The sequence below is a fragment of the Poecilia mexicana genome, unplaced genomic scaffold, assembly GCF_051168715.1.
Source record: "Poecilia mexicana isolate PSO_F unplaced genomic scaffold, ASM5116871v1 scaffold_19, whole genome shotgun sequence".
Lineage (NCBI taxonomy): Eukaryota > Metazoa > Chordata > Actinopteri > Cyprinodontiformes > Poeciliidae > Poecilia > Poecilia mexicana.
In genome coordinates this window covers 15,364,980-15,387,177 of record NW_028263388.1, presented here as the reverse complement: position 1 = coordinate 15,387,177, position 22,198 = coordinate 15,364,980, and the positions used below count along the sequence as shown (strand labels likewise).

At 40.4% G+C, this 22,198-nt stretch overlaps 1 protein-coding gene across 4 annotated transcripts in view; it reads right to left on the bottom strand.

The window, feature by feature from the left end:
* srcin1b (SRC kinase signaling inhibitor 1b) overlaps positions 1 to 22,198 on the bottom strand; it is a 106,080-nt gene that overhangs the window by 23,390 nt on the left and 60,492 nt on the right. For all 4 annotated transcript variants that reach the window (XM_088000856.1, XM_088000860.1, XM_088000859.1 and 1 more), the window contains 7 exons: positions 11,361 to 11,562; positions 9,856 to 9,985; positions 7,845 to 8,016; positions 4,422 to 5,329; positions 2,696 to 2,785; positions 2,393 to 2,433; positions 524 to 684 (listed from right to left, as the gene is read on the bottom strand). In XM_088000856.1, the coding sequence (XP_087856982.1) occupies positions 524 to 684; positions 2,393 to 2,433; positions 2,696 to 2,785; positions 4,422 to 5,329; positions 7,845 to 8,016; positions 9,856 to 9,985; positions 11,361 to 11,562 (1,704 nt within the window). The remainder of the gene's footprint in view (positions 1 to 523; positions 685 to 2,392; positions 2,434 to 2,695; positions 2,786 to 4,421; positions 5,330 to 7,844; positions 8,017 to 9,855; positions 9,986 to 11,360; positions 11,563 to 22,198) is intronic.

Genomic DNA, 22,198 nt, shown 5'->3' with positions numbered 1-22,198 from the left:
TGCTTTAAATTCTGATTTGTTAGTGGACAGTGTCGTACTTTTCCTTTACATATATATATATATATATATATATATATATATATATATATATATATATATATATATATATATATATATATATATATATATATATGTATTTTTTTAAAGGCATCTTATGCTAGTGCAAACCTGACTTAGAACTATAGTTTTAATTTTAAGCTGCTCAATTTTACAAGGAATTTTAAAAGTAACCCAACAATAAATTTAACAGTCTTATGTAATTATGATTTTTCCCCCCCATACATTCACATTTTAATTTTAAATGTTTTTGTAATTTTGTTTCGCTCATTCAAAGAAAATGAAACTTTTATTATTATTATTATTATTATTATTATTATTATTTAATCATCATTGAATGTTTCCACATTCATTTATTTACTTAATATTGACTCAATGAAGTTTTGTAACTGTGTTACAGTACTTAAGAACTGGCAACAAAAAGGAGTCCCAACACTGAGCAGCTGTTTTCAGTCCACAACCACACCTGCATGTTGCGCAGCTGCGACAGCTGCTTGCGCAGGGCATTGGTGTTCTGCTGCAGGCCTTGGAGGTGGAGCTGCATCTGCATACGGGACACGGCTACGGGCTGGTTGGCCCCCGAACATGGAGGTGGCATCAGAGCCAGGGGAGCAGATGGTGTCAGAGCTGATCAACGCAAACAAAAATGCAAGTTTAGCGAACGCTCCTTTATTGCTTTGGCTCATTTGAGGGAAAATTCAGAGCTGATAGAAATAGTCCCAAAGAATTTATTTATTTTTTTAAATAAAGATTAAATGTTAAAATCATGCTAGGTTAATCTACTGGAAGCAGAACACTGCTGCTAGAAATATTTAAACAGGACAACATCCATCAGTGCTGAAGGTCAGGAGGGGACGCAGAACAATAAACATGGGAGGGCTTCAGGGACAAATAGGTCAATAATGAAGAACATTTTCAAGTGTCTCGTTATAACAACGTCCAGAGACAACCGAAATGCATGAGAGCTTCCAAATCTGATAATCCTCTGAAATGACAATGACAGCTAAGCTCCCACAGTAATTGGTGTGTTGGGTTACATGAATCATGCAGAACAGGAACATGGAAAGGAAGTCAGAACAGAGTTGCATTTAAGCTGACTTTAATTAACTTAAACCTAAAAAAAAAAAATGAAGCAAGGTCTGAAATCAAATTAATATTTTAAACACTTCAGTCACAAAGTCTCTGCAGGCAAGGTGACATTGTCTAACTGACCAAACTTTCTATGATAAAAGCTACACAAAGAAGAGCTGAAGCCACTGTGACGTCTGACAAATCATGACGCACAAGGAGAGAAACATCAAATTTCTGTCTGAGGCCTCAGTGCTCCAGATAAAGATGCAGAACTGAAATATTTTAGATTAAGTAGAAACAAAGAGTCCACAGATTACAGCCTGAGCCAAGATCATTTTTCTTATTGACCATCAGTCTAGAATGGATGGATGATTATAACCAGGCTGATAGATGGATTGAAGTGTAGATGAACAGAAAAGTTGCAATTACAAAATGGATGGATGAACAAACTGAGAAATGAATCCGATGGGAGAGACAGGAATATTTACAGATAGACTGATGGACAGAACCGGTAGATAAAAGCTACAGAATGGATAGAATAAATAAAAATTAGAAGATGGTTGGATTAAAATTACAAGATGGATGGGTGAATTAATAGACTGGCGAGGAATGGAAGTAAAGAGACAGGTAAATGGACAGATGGAAGAATTTATTGAGATGCAATTGTAACTACACTGCAACAAATTAACCATAAAAATCAGTGGATATTGTAATATTTACCAAACACTCAAAACAACAACAAAAAAAAGGCAGAAGCTCACAAAACTCTGTGAGTCAATTTAATGCAACTCCATGAACTCTACCTTAAACACACACACAAAAAAACAAGGAAAATTTGAAAGACAACAGTTGTCAGAGAGGCAGGTCTTTTTAAGACAACACATGGAAAGTATGTAGACCATTTGGAAGCGAATGGATCTCCAAGAAAAGGATAATAATGAGGGACTCAGGGGTCGGGCAGACAGGGGAACACGTTTCAGACACTTCAGGAACACAAACTGTAGCTACCTTTCTTTTTTTTAGTTTGTCCAGCTAAAACAAAATGAGCAGCAGTTACAAAGCAGCAAGAGCGAAAGCCAGCAATACAATAATAATAAGACAAAAATAAAGAAGACAGCCATTAAAAACAATCACATGTGACATAAGCAGATAAAAATGAAACGGCGGCTGTTCTGAAAGAAAGAAAAGCTAATTTATGTGGCCAGCAGGAGGTAGCAGCGATGGGCACTGGAGGTTTGACTAGGTGGAAGCAGGGATTACTTACGGTCATTTCCTGAACAGTCACTGGCCGACTCGAGCTTCTCCCTGCAAGACAGAAAAGTCCAAGTATCATCAACAAATCATGTAAACAGCCTTCTTTTTTTTGAATGGTGGAAAAGCTTCATCTTGTTTCATGCTTTTTTGATAAAAAAAAAAAATAAAAAAAAACAGTTCTGGCAAAACAAAGCCGATAAGGATCCGTTACATGTTCCATCACATGTTAAGTACAGATTTATTCCTGTCAAAGGTTAATGTAAACACACACGCTTACTTTTTTTTTTTTTTTGCAAAAGCATGTTTTACTTACGGACTTTCAGCTTCAGGCGCTCTGGTCAGTACTCTCTGCAGCAGCCCCGTCAGGCTCGCTATCTGCTTCTCCATCGCCTCCATTCGCTCCCTGGATTCAGACCACAAATCCAGAAGATATTGTAACTAACAGACATTTCATGCATATTTTATAAAGAGCACTCGCTGCAACGAGATTATCTACCAAGGTGATACCGATGCATTAAATTCATCACAGATTCACTGACATGCATTACAGGACACTAATCTATGTTTGGCATCTGAATAGTAATCTGTCTTGACCATACACAAGCAGCTAAGGAATTAATGGATGGGTTTTTGTTTTGTTTTATTTGAGTTCTGTAAAAAAAAAAAAAAAGTTTGTCTTTTTTTCATGTTAAACAATTACTGTCAGTTGAGCCCAAGTCTTAACTGTGAGAATACTCATATTTTTAGAAATTTGTTAAAAAATAAATACCTGTTGGTAAGGTAATTTTATTTATATAGCACATTTTCAGCAACAAGACAATACAAAGTGCCTTGGTGCAGGATGAGCATATACAAGAATATCAAAATTTGCTGGTCTACTGGAAATTTTGATGCACAGCAATCTCAGAATGGTTTCACGCTGAACATGAGCAGGAGTGGTGTGAAGAGCAATGCTTTGTTCATTTCTAAGTGATGAAGACTTAAGGCAGTTCTGAAGGCAACAGGAGGTCCAACTTGGCACTAGCAAAGTGCAACTAATAAATGTTGTATATTAATAAGTTAAGCAGACCAGATCCATATCAGCAAAATATAGTAAAAAGGTCATTTTCGCATTAGACTTGTCAAATCAAAGTTTAAATACCAGTGCAATGAATTTTACAGTGATGTTCATGCTCATGTATTCCAAGTGGTTCAACATCTGATCTGTCTGTAGACATCTTTAAATGTCCTACCTACAAAACCAAAACACAGATTTGTACGATTGACAAGAGGAGGCAGGAAATAAAAAATGTGCCGCGTGCCAAGTAAATATGTAAGCAACTAACCAGAAGTACATTAATTAAAAAAAAAAAAAAATCAGATAAATCAATTATTTATACCATGTAAAAATAGTCATGAAGGGTACAGTTGGCATTTTCCAAATTTCTCCGACAGCTTTATCTGGCCAAGTAACATTAGCCATGTTTTCATCGAAATGTGCGTTCCATCAAGTTTTTGTTTTCACATACTTACAGCAGAGACAAAATCTAACTTACTCAGTGGGATTACTCCAAGTACTGATGACAAGCTGGATTCAAAATTTAAAAGAGAAACTTCTGAAACATCAAACACCGGAATCAAATCAGACAGGTGTTGAATCCTTTCAATAAAATGACCATCAAGCAGATTAGAGCAGCTGTTATGCAGCGATTTCTCCTTAAGAGGAGCTGACCTAAGATGAATATTAATCCTTCCTACCACACAGTGGCTAGACATTTCCGCAACGTTACCGCCAAACGCACAGAAACTAAATGCAAACAGTTGATACTGTTTGCATTAAGTATCAACTAAATATTAGTTGATAATAAATGTATCAACTAATATTTAGTTGATACATCTGCTCGTTTTCTGAAACGAGCAGAAAAATATTAGTCCCCAGTGTAAGGATCAGTGACTGAAGTAACACATATCACGTATTGTTAGAGAAAGCAATGAATGCAGTCTACCTTTTCCTCTGCATATGACATGAATCTGAACTGGCTCCGTATGCGCCATCCTACCTGGTCTCAGTCTCATTCCCCATCAGCGGTGACCCAAAGCCTCCAGTGCTGCCTCCTCCGTCGCCTCCACCAATCAGGCAGAGCTGCTCTGCTGTCAGACCCAACCCTGGACCTTGGCCCCGGACTTTGGGGCTGTCGCCAAACACAGAGGAGGTGACGGAGTCCCTTCTTAAACTCTGCCTCCCTGGAGAACCGCGAGTGGACATAGTCCCCCCGTAGGAATCCCTCATATCAGGTATCTTCTGAGGAGAAGAGGGTGGTGGAACCCTCAGACCCATTGCCAGCATGGAAGCAGTGTAGGCGTCGTTGTACAGTGGCCCCCCGGTCCTGTAGAGAACGCCGCTTTCCATTAGCTCTCCCTGTAACGCTGCAGCAGAGTAAGAGGTGAGCGACCGAACTGATCCTGGACCTGGTCCTCCCCCGCGGCGGTATAAGGAGGCGTAGGGGTCGGCTCGGGCAGGCAGAGGAGAGTGAGGACCTCCCGCAAGGCTCAGCCGACTCGTGTCTGGGCCCAACGCGTACGGGTCTGCGTAGATCCCACCTCCATCTCCTCGCAGCAGCACCATGCTCCTGGAACCGCCCACCTCATCATCAGGCTTCACATCCCTGCGCTCCAGGATGGCGCTGGAGGAGGTACAGAAGGCCGGCTGGGTGTGGTGGGGCTGGTGGAGCTGGGGCTGCTGGAGGGGGGAGGAGTGGTGGGACTGGGAGTGCGGGTGAGGCAGGGAGTGGGTGTGGTGGGGCGGCCCCGCGTAGGACGAAGGCCTCCCGGAGCTATAGAGCAGACGGGCACGGGACGGCGAGCCTTGAGGAGGTGAAGCAGAGGATGACGAATGCTGGGAGGACATGGCGGGGTTACCGAGGCGACGGTTTGATGGAGAGTCCTGGGGCGCATGCACCATTTCCCTCTGAGGAAAAAAATTTAAACAAAGATACTGATAATTAGGAAGTCTCCTCATAAACTGGACAGAAATACAGCTCGGTGTGTTATGATCTGCAACAGTAGGTGAAAGGAAAATTGTTTCAAGATCAGTACTCTATTATTTTCCAAGCAATTGTGAAACATCATACAATTTTGTTCATTAAAATGAATGAAAACTGCTCATAATACCACCATCACAGTTTACAGCAAGTCTGAGTTCACCGTAACTTTCATGGCTGCTACTTTCTGATCATCAGGGAACACCAAACTGCCTCTTCCAACTGATAGTTTATTGACCGAGAATACAAAGGACATCTTTTGGCATCAGTCTTAAATTTCAGAGAGGAAGGCAATGAAAGATGAGCAGCTCTGAAATCAGCACAGGCTTAGTAGACAAAAGTAATGGATGAGGCAAGAAAACACAAAAGAAGACAACACTGTAATTGCTCATGACGCACAAAGCCGTCTCCAGGAGACGATGCAAATTGAAACGCCAATATTTCCACATAACCCAGAGGACTCCTGCAACAACACCCTGAGGATAGTCTCACAGCTGACATCATATTTTATCTTGTATCTTAGCAACAGCTACTCTCTTTAACTATGCTGAGGACATACCGACATATTATTACCCGCATGTAGTCTGCAGTCCCAAAAGTTTGTCCTGTGGAGCCGTTTTAAAGCTGGCCGATCTCTCTGTGAAGAAAAATCTACCAATCAATCTTCTTCCCAACCATCTCCTGCCCTCCAGGCACAGGGCCTGGATTGGCCTCAGCAGTCTTGGTCATGCTTTTGTGCTCTGCAATCAGGGAATAATCTGAGCTGTACCGTCAGGAGTTCAATAAACCCCACACACACACACACACAAACTTCTCAGTCCTCACCTTGACAACAGGAGCAGCAGCCAATGTACTTTACACACATAAAACTCGAGGCAAAGCTGCCTGTTCGATAAGGATGTAAAACGCTCTGAAGATTTCAGAGTAGAGCTGAAGGCGGCGGCGGATCCCGTGGGAACAGCTGACCTCCAGAACATTAGCGGGCAGCTGCACCTCAGCGGCAGGCAGAAACGCAATCAGACACACAGGCATGTAAACAACAAGCCTCGGAGCTGTTCGGCTGCATAGGACTCAGCAAACACTCTTTGCCTTCAGCTCTTAATTCACTTCAGCTGTTTAACATGCAGATTCACTTTACACTGAGTGAGCACAGCATATGTCTGCCTCTCTGCAATGTCATTCATCTGTTTAGAACTGATTTCTTCCTGTAAGAACAGCAAATATTAAATACTTCTTTAATTGCTGGTAATGGCTCAAGTTGTCCCAGTTTTATTTAAACACATAAAAGATGAATGAGTTTAAAGCCAACTTTTTTTTTTTTTTGTGGGTCATTCATAAGACAGCAATTAAAGTGTAGGTTTGCAGAGAACTAAAAATTAGATATGCAAGTAAACCAACAGCTGGACAGAAAAATAGAAGGATAATTGAATGAAAAGTAGATGGATAGCTGGTTGGCTGAATGGATACACAAACTGGTATAGTCTGTCTCTCAAGTCTACAATTTTGACCCTGATGTCCTCTTTACAGAGGAAGCAATGCAATCAGACCGAGTGTGTGGACAAGTTGTTTTAATACACATAATGATTTAATGAGGATAGCAGGATGTTGTAAAGATGAACAAGTTTGTAAGAGCTAGAATTCTTACCTATTTTTTTTCCCCCCACTGTGTCATTTGTAAGCAATACATGTAAGGCAGGATTTTAAAGACCAGTTATTATGATAACCAGGCTATTATTTGCTGCGTGTATACCTTAAGATTTTCTCAGCTCTAGTGGCCCCTGTTTAAGAGTGAATGGGGAGGATGGAGAAGGGACCGAGTCGCCTAGCGGCTCTTGCTGCACTTCATACAACCAGCATTTTGAGTAATACTGAAAATAAAAAAAATGGAAGTATATATTACTGAAGGCTCTACATGGCTCAGTGTATGGTGAGGCTACAGTCCCGAATGCATTTGCGGTCCTTGGTCATTCACTGCCCGCCTTCCCCTTCTCTCCAGAATAGGTATATCGCATTTAATTCAAGCACATTTCAGGTGCAGGAATACAAACATTTTGATTCGTGAGGTAAGATAAGCTGGTCAGCTCGTGTGTCATTGTGAAACAGTGTTTTCTGCTGTAGTGTGCTGGCGTCCAGCCGAGTCAGCGCCGAAGATGTGACAGCCTGGAACTGGTCCAGGAAAAAGGTCACGTGATTCACAATGGAGGCAAACCAATTCAGCTCTGAGACGTTACGTAACACCAAGCAGTGTTTGTAAACAGTGACGCAGCGGGGGATAAGGGAGCTTTTGAGTAGGGGGAATTCTGACTTTTAGTGCTAATTGTTACTCAATCTGGATGGTTCTATGCCGCCACAATATTCTGTTAGCTGAGAAATATTCATGTCGATTACAATGTTGGCGTAAAATCGTCAATATTTTAATAATTTGGTCGACTGAACACTTACTCTCAAGTCTCCGTTGGCGATGTGGGGATTGTGGTGTCCAGGGTAAGTGCCGTAGATGGGCTCTTTGCAGTAGATTTTAATTACGCAGCGGTCCTGGACATCCCGCGGGTCCTCCAGCTCATAAAAGACGTTACGGGTCTCATCCTTGATTAGTAGAGCTGTGCTGGGGGACCTGCAGATCAATAATCATGAAAAAAAAAATGAAAATCAATGGTAAACAATGCCTGGAAAGACAATTTGAGCCCCAGTTAGTCGCTAATGCACAGTGATGAAGATTCACTCACAGATAAATGAAAGATCTTTACCTGCTTGAGGCGCCTGTAATGAAACAATTAACTGAGAACTGCCTCCTAGCATCAGAAATGTAATGCTAAGTCTGCAATGGTTAAATGTCATCAGATTACACAGACGATCTATAATTAACATCTTGATGGAAATGTTGTTTTGACCACATTGTTTGGAGAAGGATGGCATCAAGCCTTTGTTCATCATTTTGTCAGTTTACACCAGGGGTCCCCAAGCTACGGCCCGCGGGCCAGATCCGGCCCGCCTCCACATTTGGTCCGGCCCCCTGAACAATACCAGAGAACATTCAGATTTTTTTTTTTTCATTTGTTGTATTTTCCGGTTTATAAGTGGATTTTTCTTCAACCACCAGGGGGCTCTTTAGCAGGAAGTGTGTCCTGTAAATTGTGGGTGTTTTGTTTTGCATGGCGCATTGCTGCCATCTGTTGGACTTTTAGGGAACTGCTTGACTTTTATGTTATCAGTACGGTTGTTTGCTAGCGGTAGAGCAGATGAACACACGTGTCTGTTATGAACGCCGCATTCCAGGTTGAATTCTTCGAAGCGATGCCTGCAAGTAGCAGCTTATACTTCAAAACGAGCCTTTATGTTAATATATGAGAAATTAATATGTTAAAGTTACATTCCCTCAATGGAATATATACTAGTCAGTCCCAGTGACCGTTTCACTCATGGGTTTTGCCCATGTGCTTTCTGGGTAAAAATCAATCGAGAACCCCCCCCCTCAACAATTTCCAGTCCCCCACCAGAGAAGGGAAAAGTTATGTGGCCCTCACAGGAAAAAGTTTGGGGACCACTGGTTTACACCAACTGTGATTTTAAGCTGTCACTCCAAACATGGCAGTAGATAAGAAAGAGACGGATGGGATGCTGGTCTTTAACTTAAAATGGTTTTCAAAAAGAGATGAATAAACATGTTGCTGTGCATCCTGCCTCGACTTTATCACTAAGCATGTCATCAACCCCACAAACTTCAGTTCTCCTTCCTGACCATAGGCTGCAACACTCATGCAATGCGGTTTGCAAAGTATAATGACTCCTTTAATATCACAAGGTGACCACTAGTCCTTGATTTATTAGAATTTTATGATAAAAAAAAAAAGCATACACAGTTGAAAACTAAAAAGTTTTTTCCAGCCCCCCCCCCCACACACACACACACCTCTTGCACTATTGGGTCAACATGCAAATATGGTTTCTGGAAAATTAGCAAATCAACCTAGACACAAATTTTACATCATGGCAAGACACGTTGGTGCATGCATAATGCTGCGGGAATGCCTTTTGCTCACAAAGCCAGAGAGGTTAGATGAGCATCTGTGGCAATTTCTTATTACAATTTATCAAGCTTTTTTTTTTTATAATGAAGTTAAGATGAAAGAGACCAAAGCCTTGGTCCATTTTTCAAACATGATTTTTAAAAAAAAATAATTTTCCATAAATTTTGTACAACTTAAACTCAGGTTTGACCTAACTTTCAATCACTACTGAACAGATCTGATTCTCCTATTCAAAAGCAACATAAGGTTTGCTTAAACCTTTGCTTAAAGGCTTAGTCCGATAAACTTTCATTTTACTCACCGTTGTTTTTGTATTTGTGAGCCTCCTGATCTGAGATTGATTTATACAAATGGAACTAAATGAAGTGTAAATGTAGCGCTGCAGAGGTTGAAGGTGTTCATATCTGTGAGTCATCCGTGCCTACCTGAGCATGGCCATGGTGAGCCTCTGGGGGAACATGTGAACAATGAGGGCCCTCAGGGTGTCCAGGCTGGTCAGCTCATGGGTCAGGTGCACCCTGCGAATTTCCTCCCCGAGCTGGAGGAAGAGGATTCCTGCAAAGATGGAGGAGGAGGAGGAGAAGCAATGAGGGAGAACCAGGAGGCAGAGAAAAAAAAAATCACCTAATTTATCTTTTTAATTTTAGTAATCCCAACATAAAATATGTTGAGTTTGTTTTGGTGTGATTTAGAGCAAGCTTAGGCCTCAGAAGCTCTGCCACAAACTGACATTTGGTTTGTAGCATTGGAAATGAATTATTCAGTTAAAGCATCATAGCTGTCACAGTCAGAAGCTGCTTAGAAAATGGTCTTGACAAACATGCTAACAAAAAAAAAAAAAAAAAAAAATCACAATAACTGAACTGTTTCGGTCTAACAAAATGCTGCACCGTCCTCCTCCTCAGATGCTGGAGGAGAGCTGTTCTAGAGATGAATTTTCTTTTTGACGAAGCCATTAATCAGATACGACACACGGCCTGACAGGATCATTTGAAGACAGACTGGTATGTGTTCAAAAAACAGAACTAAGCTGTCAATAAAATCCATAATTCACATTTAGCCCAGGGGGGAATTTGTGTGATAAGCTGTTGATCGGTCAAGGCAACTTATGCTGCAGGATCGTTGGCATTAAAACGCGTCACATCTTACCAACTTTAGCTGATACCAAGAGGAACTTGTCAGCCTGAATAAAGTGAGCAAAGACCAACTTAAAGAAGGATTTGCAGGATCCAGTCTTCAAAGTAAGAACATTTATAAAGTTCAAGCCCAATTAGTGATAACTACCAAACTCATCGCCACTTACAGTTGACTTAACTGGAAAAATCATTTTTAAATCTGGTTAAATATTTCGTGAAACCTTTGGATGACTGTCTGCTCACAGGGACTCCTAAATTTGCTGTAAGGATTCCACAGAGAGTTAAGTCAGAAATATCAGAGGGGTCTTCAATTTATCTACAGCAGGGGATGTTCAAATACACAGTTTAGTTTTCTCTTCTCAGCCCGTTTCCCAGTTCTTTCCAAGCATCCGCTGTTAAACAGATGGCCTCACATTTGACTGTAGAATAATTTGGAATACAAAGGAATTTAATGGACGACTGAATTACTGGAAGGTCCATTTACTGCAACACAACAGAGTTTAAGTGGTTTGTGTTGTGTTCTGCAATTAATTGTCTCTTAACATTGCACTTTGGATTATGACCAAACATCTGTGCTTTATTCCAGTAGTATTGTGGTTCATTTCACTGCAGCTACACCGAGCTCCGCTCTCATCTTCTTGAGTATATGCCTTCTCCTTTAATGTGTGAAGACAAGCCATACTTCCCGTTACAAGCTTCAATATGTAACAAGTTCATTGAGACTAAGCCCTAACATGAGGACTAAAAATATGGAACTTTCTGATGCCGATTTAACAGAAGCACACTGGCCCGACCTGGTGCCCGCAGTTTGGCCTGGCTAGACGAGCGGGCCAGTGGAAGACTCTGGCGAAGCCGGTTCATCCGGTTGAAGCCGATGGGGATGTCGGGTTCGGACATGGTCTCCAGATTTTCAGCTGAGGCAAAAGAAACCCTGCTGGCCTGGTCTGCGAGAGCCGGTTGAGTTGGGCTGAGTCGGGTCACGCGGGGCGTACGGCTCTGAAAAACAGGAGAGAAGGAAAGAATCTGAGTGCACAGGAAAAAGGGTCGATGCTGCGTCATGATTTCAAACCCACAATAAGATACGACATTTTGCTTTCAGAGGGAAAAGGTTTTCTCCAGTAATTTTCCCAATTATCCCGTCATGAGATTGAACATTTAACATGTTGAGACCTGAGGAAGACAACAAATGGCCCAAAACATCACAGACGGTGCTGAAGAACACAAGCAAACAATGATATCGAAAAATTTATTCGAAGAAAAAAAGCCACACAAAACATTTAATCTCGAAGACAAAAATCAGACACAAATCCTGGAGATAAAATTAGAGCTGCACTGCCTGTCAGGTTAACTGAAGCGGGTCGACTCAGCGCTGCAATCAAACAGTCCATTCAGAATGATCCACCCTAATGAGGAGGGGGAAAAACCCACAGAAACTGTTGGAACAATGTTTTTAAATTAAAAGAAGAACATAGGAGCAGATAAAGGAGGCCAGAAGAGACAGCAACAGTTATGTTATAATAAAATGTTTCACCAGCAAGAAACTAAATGGACCTAAATGAATTTCTGTGCCTGGAGTCAAACAGACCCAAGGAAATTTGCCACAAAATGCTCAGTAACCGAGTCAGCAAACATCAGCAATGTAAAGTTAATGACCTTAACTGGTAACCCAGATTTCCAGTGTTATTTCACCTGTCTAATCTGAACCCTTGGGGGAACCTAATATTGAAGGACCTCTCATTATAGCACAACCAGACGCTTCTGCTGGCTTTTAATGAATCCTTACTGACGGACATTTTCCAGCCCAAAGAGTCCAGTAATGAGCTCCCAGAGAGCCTGGATTCACAGGCTGTCTAGCTGAGGTCTGAGATTCGTTTTCACATATGGTTTGTGGGTGTTTTTGAACTTCATGAAATTACAGCAGGGAGAGCCACGACGTTCAGACACCCATCAGCGAGCAAACATGGAAGAGACACCAAGAATCATGCCACGAAAAACATAAAACGTAGATCCTAGCGTAGCGCTGCTAAACACCTCTGAGGGATTCTCTAGTTCCACTTAAATAGAGATCAGAAAAACACATCTGTTAACAGTAACAGACAGCATGACTGAATTATATGAGCCACCTCTCGCATGTTTGGAGAGCTAAGGTTTCAGAACAGGTTCGACAGCCATATGCACACCTTCTGCTTTCAGTCATACAAGACATGAGCTACTGAAGGAAAGGGAACACAGCAACTGGAAATCATTAAGTTTCTATTTAGTGAACTGTGAAGAAGAGGAGGAGCAGATAAAGGTTTGAGTCAGAGCTCACCCAACCGTAAAGACACTAGAGAATTTAAGAAAGGGGGAGAATAAACTGAAATGAAGTAATGAAAATTAGGCATTGCATTCTTCAGTTTAAATTCAATTACACGTGTACTTTCTGTTAGATTTGCGCCGACTCTCTTTAAGTTGAGGTTTAAGGAGAGCAATCTGTTAGTTAAACTCACTGAGTTTTACACTAATAGTAAAACTCAGTGAACCTTCAAAAGTAATGTTAATTTGGTTGCAGTTAAAAGAATAATAATCAGTAGATGGTACTTGTTTTGTGTATTAAGCTGAAAAGCAGTGCATAACTACAATGCAATCCAGCCAAATTAACAACTTTGATGAAAGATCCAGTGATGACCTTATTTCAGTTTTTTGGTGGAATCCAACAGATTTCATTTTAAGTTGGTCTTGTGTTTTGGGGTGTATGAGACAAAATCAGTCTAATGTCTTTCCAGAGCCTTTTAGAGAAGAAACAGACGCACAGCATCTACTATCCAAACATATCCATTATTCATTTCACAACACTTGTTTTGTTTTCAAATGCTCGATCTTAGTATTGGTTAAAGTCCCAGTAGGACAAAATCTGCTTTGTTTTAATTTTATCTTGGAACGTTTGTTCTCTAGAATTGCGTCACTCATGGTGGAAGCATGTTGGAGTGGCTCTGCCACATTTGTTCTGATTCATTCTTTTTTAAGACTTTGGTTTATAATTGTTTTGCCGTTTGGCATTATATTTTTGGACAATTCTCAGTTTTTGGGTGATGTGCAGATGGAAGGATTTTTGCTTTTTAACTTTCGGACAGTTGTGATACATAACCATTGCATCGACAAACTATTGTTTTAGCAGCTAATTAGCATCTAACAATCTTTAGTACCTGAACTACCACCCTAGGATCTTGGAGTTAAAGAAAGCAAGCTTCATAGACGCAGAGCAGAACAGAGAGGGAAGGATGACTTTCAAACCATCTCTCCTATTAATCACATCCCCCCCTGACTCCAACAGAGATCTGAAGAGGAGTGCCAAAAGTAAATGAGGTGGATTAGAACTGCTTGCCAACACCTGATGGTGACACCCAGGATGTAAAAGGGTATAAATTAACCCAAAGGTAAGACTGAAAATGTGGTTTTCTTCTACCCTCACAATTTTTCCTTCTCCAGCTCATTACTTCAGTGCTGAAAAACCAAACCGAGGTTGGAAAATGAGCAACATCGCCAACTGTAAAGGTTATCTGATAATAATCAGTGGGGTAATAAACTTTCCTGTTCTTCCATCAGCCTGTCAGGGTGACATTGTTGGCTCAGTGTCATTGCTGTTGTGATTACCAAGAGTCCTGCAGCGGCTGTGCCAAACAGGATTATATAGAGCTCACTGCAGAGCTTCCTGTTCTGGAGTTTGTTCATTAAAGGTCCAACAGTTTGACCTCATTGAGGTTCAACCTCTTAACCTTTGAAACATTTTTTCTCTGGACTTAATACGAACTCACCAACTTTTCGGGCAGCTCAGGTTTTTGGAAGCAACACTAATGAAACAAATGTTCTATATATCCCTGCTTATAATAACTAGACAATAAAACAAATGATTATTACTGATCTTTTATAATCGGCTCAGTCTTCAATCACAATAAATACTTTGTATTAAATACCCTGTCTGCTGAATTTAACTTGTTGAAGAAACATCAAATTAAAAAGGAGCCTTTAGAATTATAATTAAAAGAACTTAAGTATTTTTGAAAAATGTCCCTTCACTATAAAATAACTGTCACTTCTAAATATACCAAAAATACTAAATATTTTGTGTATTATCCAAATGCTGCATCTTTTCGGAAGAGGATGCAATCAGCTAAAGCCATTCTAATTAGAAATTCATAAAGTCCTTCATTGCATTGAAAGATGATTTTTACAGGTCCTTTTAAAATAATAGTCCTAAAGAAAAATAAAATAAAAAATGTATAAACCTTGATTTTGGTGTTCATGGTCAGAGGTGGAGAATGGCATTAATTCTTCCATAAAAGTCTTTAGTCAGAAAAATAGAGGAAAAGATGAAACCATGAATTAACCAACATTTACATGCAGCAACGTTCCCATGAGGCCGTCCAGAACAACTGTAACAAAGAGCTATTGAATAGAAAACAGGCAGGAAAAGAGAAACTCAATAGCCTGATGAGATCAGTTAACTGTGCTACCGTTAAAAAAAAAAAAAGAAAAGAGCACAATCTACACTAAATTTTTTAAACAACTTAAGTACCATTAGTACAAAGTTCTGTGGTTAAAAGCAATGTGAAGTTTCACACACACAATCAATTCCTGTCAATTCTGGACAGAATTTGGAGACGTTCCTACTTTCTGTAAATGTTAAATCCATGGAGCCAGATCAAATACAATAATCCTGATCCACAGTTTGAGGCTTTCTAAAGATCTTTAAACCCATTTTCTCTGAACTGTGGGCTCTTTTTCCCCCCATTCAGTGAAGTAGCTGATCATTTTAAGAGTAACCTTTTTTGTTAGGCCAACTCTGAGCTCTGCAACATTCAGTTGTTGGACCAGTTCTGCATCAACACCTAAAAGACAACCGAGCAAGAAACCAATTTAAATATGATCTATCACACTAGGAGGAGGTTCAATTTAAACCCTAAATTAATCCAAAATAAATTGTGAATTAACACAGTACTGTATTGAATTGTGTTCTGCTAATCCTTACCTCTCCTTCCAGCATCATCTTCAGCCTTTTATAACTATTATCACCTCTCTCTTAAAAACCTCAGGCAGCTATTCAGATAAAGGATTCTCAGCAACTAAAACAGAGGCTTGATTGATGGAGACAGCTGTGCACAGCTGTAACATGCCAACCGCCTCCCACCGGCCACGCCCCCTAATTGAGATTTCACGGAGATTACCTCGACGCACCGTGGCATTCCTTTCCTGTGACACTAATCACAGAGCATCTGAGGCTCCAACATCAACCGGCATGTTCTGCTGTGCACCTCTGTGTCACGTCATATGAAGAGGCGTTTTGTAATGAGACGCTTGCTGTGTGATGCGAGTGGACAGGCTAAGTATCTTTACAACATCCTGAGGGAGGAAAAACAGGTGAAGGAAAACATGACACGTCCACACACAAGCTTCCTGATTTAGATCAGAGGTCCTCCAATTTCTGCAGAGGAGCTTTGGGTTAGTCGACTTGCTCAAGGGCACTTGTTTTTAAGTGAGAGGAGAATGTTCCGGTTCAAGTTCTTTTACAGGTATTCCTATGGGAAACTACACATGCACAGTCCTTGAACTTGTTACCACTTTAACTACCACAAATTTCACAGTATTCTATTGGGATTTTATCAGACAAACTGACATAAGGCATAATTTTGAAGATAAAGGATAGTATTTTCCAATTAAAAACATGACAAGACTATTTAAATCCAGCCGTCTGTAACACAGTACCTCGTGTACCTCTACCAGCTTTGTATATTAAAGCTACAATCTTTTGCCCATTTCTTCTCTGTAAATTAGCTGAAGCTCAGTCAGATAGTATAGACAGCAGTTGTCAAGACTTGCAGCTAATTTGTAATTAGGTCTGGTCTTTGACTGGACCATATGCTATGATTTAAACCACTCCATTCCAGTTCTGCTTGTGTGTTGAGTACCACTGTCTGAAGGTGAATCTCTGGTTCCGTCTCAAGTAGCAGCTTGGGGCAGGCTTCCTTCCAGGATCTCATTCTCTAATATATTTGTTCTCCAAACAAATGTATTTATATTAAAAATAAAACTACTAAACAACTACTAATGCCTTTTATTTAGCATTTAATTTGACTTGGAGTAAAGGATACCGGATACAAATGCTCAAGACTAAGTGTGAATTTGGCCAACACTTTCTGAAAGGATATTCTTAAATGTTTTATTTGAAAAGAATCTTTCTTACAAATTCAACCATTTGATTGCTGCTCAACAGACCTGGCTGTGTTGGCAGATGGCAGTCAAGCGCCATTGAGTGATTCTGGCCACGTGCCTCAGCACAGTGCCAGTTGGGGAAGCCTGTAGTCTTCGGACTCTTAAGCCTTTTAGAGGAAGAAAACACTTGTGTGGTTCTCCTCGTTAGGCTGGGGAATAGAGATTTTCCACCAAGCATCATATCAACAGCCGAACAGCTCAAGGGCGGCGGCACCAGTCATATGAATGAGTTGGAGATGATACATCTCACTGGGATGAAAACGCTGCCATTAGAACCTGTTCCAGTCACATCCTTTATAAAGGACACCACAAGTACTGTGAACTGCTTCAAGAAGAGACAACTTGTTTTGCAAATAATGAGTTCAGTCATTTTTCATTTTTCTTAATAGATTGAGATTCAATTAAAACATGAGCCACCAATCAGGTTCTTCCTGACCGACACTAATTTCCAGTTTTCTGAGGTCTGACCTGCCTTTCAGAATATTTTAATTGCTTAAAATACATGAGAATATAATTTCATACAGGTTGAATTCCACATAAAGTGATACATTTGTGAGATTATTCTTACTTCTGAATCAATGTGCAACTTCCTAACATCTATCAGGTTTTCAGCAACTCAAGAAGTTGCTAAAGTAGTGAGAGTTGATAAATAAAATGAACAAAATTTTAACTAATTAACCTGCCAATCACTGATCTCAGCCAATTGGCTGACCGATCTCTGGCTGAATGCATTTTTTTTTTTTAAATGCACCAAACCAAAACAGAAAACACACTAGAACAGACACACTCTTCCTGATCTCACTTTGTTGAATTTGTGTCCATAAGAAGGCAAATGGCAGCAACAAACCCACCAGTGAGCAGACATTCCTGTGTCAACACGCTGGAGATCTAAAACATGCCCATCCAACCGGACACCACTGATACAAACACACCGTCCCGTCTCTGTGTTCCTGTCAGAGAAGAACATCAACTTGCCATGATGTTGTAATGGAGCTGAACAGATGGGATCAGATTCCCTGTTGTTGCAGCCTAACGTTTTCTCTCCCTCAACGTAGCATCAATGTAGAACTGCTTCAAAATGTCCACTAATGCATTTCCACACTCTTGTTCAGTGAAGAACATGAAGGATTCAGTTTTTTTTTTTTGGGGGGGGGGGGTTTGTTTGCTTTTTTAGTAACCTATAAGTTTGGAGTTTGTTGGGAATTTTCCTGACCCTCAACATGTCCAGGAAAAAATGAACAGCCTCAAGCAGTATTTTAAATTCAAGAATCTACAAATCAGTCTACAAAGTCATCAGAAGTGATTGAAAAATCAAACGGCGAATAAAGAGTGTATGTTTTATGTAGATTATCTTAGCAAATCCTCTCTTTTCAGTTTATTAGTAAAATATTTATCAGTGGGGAGGTTAAAACGATAAAAGGTTCCTATTGCAATGAAAGTGAATTCAGAAACAGTCCTTAAAATTTGGAGATTGAGAAAAACCTAATATGAAGATATAAATGAGAGAACCTAAACAGGGATGGAGACTAAATGGAGAATCTGACTAGTTTATCCTGACCACTGATCTTCTGGAGCACTATCTGGTCAAGTTTTCATCTACAGATCCTCTTTGATTGGTTCTGCTTGATTGTCATCAAAAGGAGCTCTGTTTTCTAATCTACTTGTACTGCACAAATGCAAAATTTGCATTTAGTAGTAGTAATGAAACCTTTGGTCCTCTGATGACTTGAAGACTTTATCAAATCAATGCGTTTTCTTTTGTCTTAAGGAACATCTTCAGAAGCAGATTACCCCACATAGGAAGGAAAGATACTGCAGCTCATTCATACCAACTGATGTCTGCATAACACCTACAACAACCTGGTGTTGTAGGTGTTATGCAGAAGTAGTACAAATCAATAAGTTGCTTTGTACTACTTCTTAACATTATTGCCTCCATAACCTCTCATCTATGCAACTATCATTGTATTGGTGGTGTGAATACACTAATTGTATTGGTGTTGTGAATACAACACCAATACAATTGGTACAATACAATACTATAGCTGAAATAGTTTTTCAGCTATTTACAATTAAGGTGTAATATCACAGTTTTCTCTCTTTTTTTTACATTGTGCATAGCTTTCAGTCTCATATCTTAAATTATATTTTGTTTTTTGCGTCCCTTTTTTGCTGCTGTGACATGAATTGCCTCAATGTGGGATCAATAAGTGTCTCAAATCGATCGAGATGTCTTGTTTCATGGTTAAAATTCCCCATTGACTGACTTCTGGCTTGGTGACACTAATCATCCTAATAAAGTGAATCATTGTAAACCCAGGAGTCTTCAAGGGCCATTTATTTTTAATAACCAACTTGATTCTTATTGCTGCTCCCATCTCTCACTTCCTGCAAGACTCGGCTCCTCACAGTTTGACCCTTCCTCAGTCTAAAACAGACTATGGGCTTATTTTTAGAAAGTAAGAACACAGAGCCACTGCTGGGGTGCTTTTGAAAAGCACTAGCTGTGTCTGGAGTCATCAGCAGTAATGTCTTGAGTGGTTGGTGTCGCAGCACATCATGATCCTACCCAGTGGAATGAAACAGAGGATTACAGGAAGGGTCTATGCTAATTAATACAAAGCTTCATCCTGTGATTAACGGTTTCTGCTCTGATGGAAGTGGTCTGTTTTAGGATGGCAGCACTCTCATTCAAAGGGAGGGAGTTACAGTAAGAGTCAAGAGTATTGAATTATGCCAGATTGGCCATCTTGTCCATAGTTTTGAGTCAGCCTGATTCAGTTAACTAAAAGATCTGATAGAGCGACTAACATGAGGGTACAGTGCTCCTTTAAGAGTGTGCGGGGGGAGGAGGGGGATTGTGTGTATGTGGAGAGCATGAGACAAAGCAATCTTGTGCATGTGTATATGTTGGCATGGAAGCAGAGACCAATTTAGCAAAAGATAGCAATAAAAACTGACTTATACAGGATGTGCAGATTTTCAGTCAGATTATCAACCACCAAAGACTCTCTTAAGAACCAGCTACCAGCTTTTACTGTTAAAGAATGAATCTTTCTAATGCTCATTGACCATGGTCTTAATAATAATGCATAAAAGTACAGAAATGAACAGAATTAACCATTAGTTGGTGAGCTAGAACATTGAGATGGAGGAGGGAACAGATAAAACAGTCTCTAAAAATGTCAAAAATGTCTCATTGCTTCTAGTTGGAATTGCTCCATGATGATGAAAAAAAACAAAAAATAAATAAAACATGTGAACAATTGACACTAAAAAAAAAATTTCCAAAAGCCTTTCACAAAATCACCACAACCCCTGTGGTGTTTTGCCACTTTACCCTGAAAGCTGCGCTACTAAATGGAACTGTAAAATAACTACTGGTAAGAATAAAAGCAAGGACACAAAAGCTTATTCAATTCAGGATTTTCCCAAGTGGTTTTCATGTTGTGCCTGAAACTAAAAGTTTGAGCCTACATGGGGTGAGCTCTTACCAATATCAGTATCAGTAAAGATAAAATGTAGAAATTGGGGTGAATAGTTGGCAGTTTTAATTTCACCTTAGGAGAGTTTTCCTAGGATTATTATCAGCTAGAGATATGGTACAAAAGACACGAAAGTCAAAATACTTCATAATGTGGAAATACCACCGTTTTTATCTGTTACTTTTGATTTTTAGCCTGTCTTGTACCATTTAGTAAACTTTAAGAGGAGGGCAGAGGTTGAGTGCAGATCCTAGAAGTGCTCCTTCAAATGTTTTGCAAGTAAGAGACAGCCGCAAGGATATGTGGACTCTACTCTGAATTTTTATTAATAAAAAATAAATAAAAATAGAATGAAAAATAGTTTCTAAAACCTTCTACTATGGGTTGCCACAGCTAGCAACTTTCCACACTTCACAGCTGCGTGCACACAGACTTGGCATATGTGGGCTTGCCCTTTGTGAAGCAACTCCCGATTATCCCCAGAGAGGACAAAAGGAAGTGGGGTTTGAAACGGCCACCTCGGGGTCTGCAGCCAACCTGCTCTGCCATCCCATCCTAACAACTGCCACCATTATTCTTGCAAACCCAAAACTTTGTATAATCTTATCTCAAAAACAGGATGCATCCTCAAACTCCTGATGGCAATCGTTATGGTTTTATGCATAGCTGGACAGGTGATTCCCAAACAGATATTAAAAGCACAATAATGAGATAAAAATGCTTTACTTGTCATTTAAATTAGGATTCAAACTATCGCAGCTTGGTAAACATAAAATAAATTTATTCAGCTGCGGGACAAATTTATAGTGACAATAAGGCCTAAAAGCTCTGGATCACGTGAAACGGTACTGTAATGACAGTCTCCAAAAGAAAAAGTCCTTCTTGTCATCACTTTTGAGAAGCAAAGTATTTTAATCCTGAATGATTTACTCTGCTGTGTCACTTTTTACTGCAACAAGCAGAATTAAAATCAAACAGCCGCCTCCTTCAGGGTTTACTCCAACATGAAGAAGACTGGTGAATAAGCAGACTACTGGTGATGCCTTCCCTTATCTGAGCCCACAGTTTTGTAAATTCCTCTGAATTGAATACGCAGGCGAAGACAGAAGACAATAGGCTGTGATTACTTCAGCCACTCCAGACGGAAAGAATAGAGATGTTAAAAATGGAGCAATAATGTTTGCCCAAGTGCGGCTGGGAGAGAAGAAAGGGAGAGAATTATGCAGCACTTTGCTCTATTGTGTCTTTGACGCTGTCAGCAGCCGTTACAGGCGCCTGTTTGAATCTGCTCACCCCTGTGGACAAGCTGACAATCCCCAGCGCTCGCCTCAGGATGCAGGAGAACACGTGAGTGCGAGTCTTAAAATGCTCTTGCAATATTTGCATAATCCATCCACCTTCAGTTTCCATGGCCACTGCAGGTCCATGTATGCATTAACGTGAGCCCACAGTCGTTACGGCACAGCCGTTTGATAACGTATGCGTTTGTGCACAAAACGCGCCATCACCGTTTGTGTGAATTTAGTGAGCCAGAGAAGCAGGGCAACATCAAAAGGAAAATAACCGGGGACTATTTATTAAACAGACGCACACCCTCACCCACATGAGCTCAGCGGTGCTCTGCTGCAGGGGTTTCTATTGCATCAGTAAGAAGGAGAGACTCCCCGGCTCTCAGGGAGGAAGGAGAGTGATAACCAAACCTAAATGAGCTGCAGACCAGCAACAGAGGGGAGGGGAGAATGCGGGCAGCAGGGGGTGGACACTGGAAGAATGACAGCATAAGCTATTGTGACCAGCTGAAGGTAAACAGAAATCTGCCACTGTACATAACAGAGGGGTAAGAAAACACCTCTGTCTAAAGCCATGCATTAATTATGTGCATATTCAAGCAACACTAG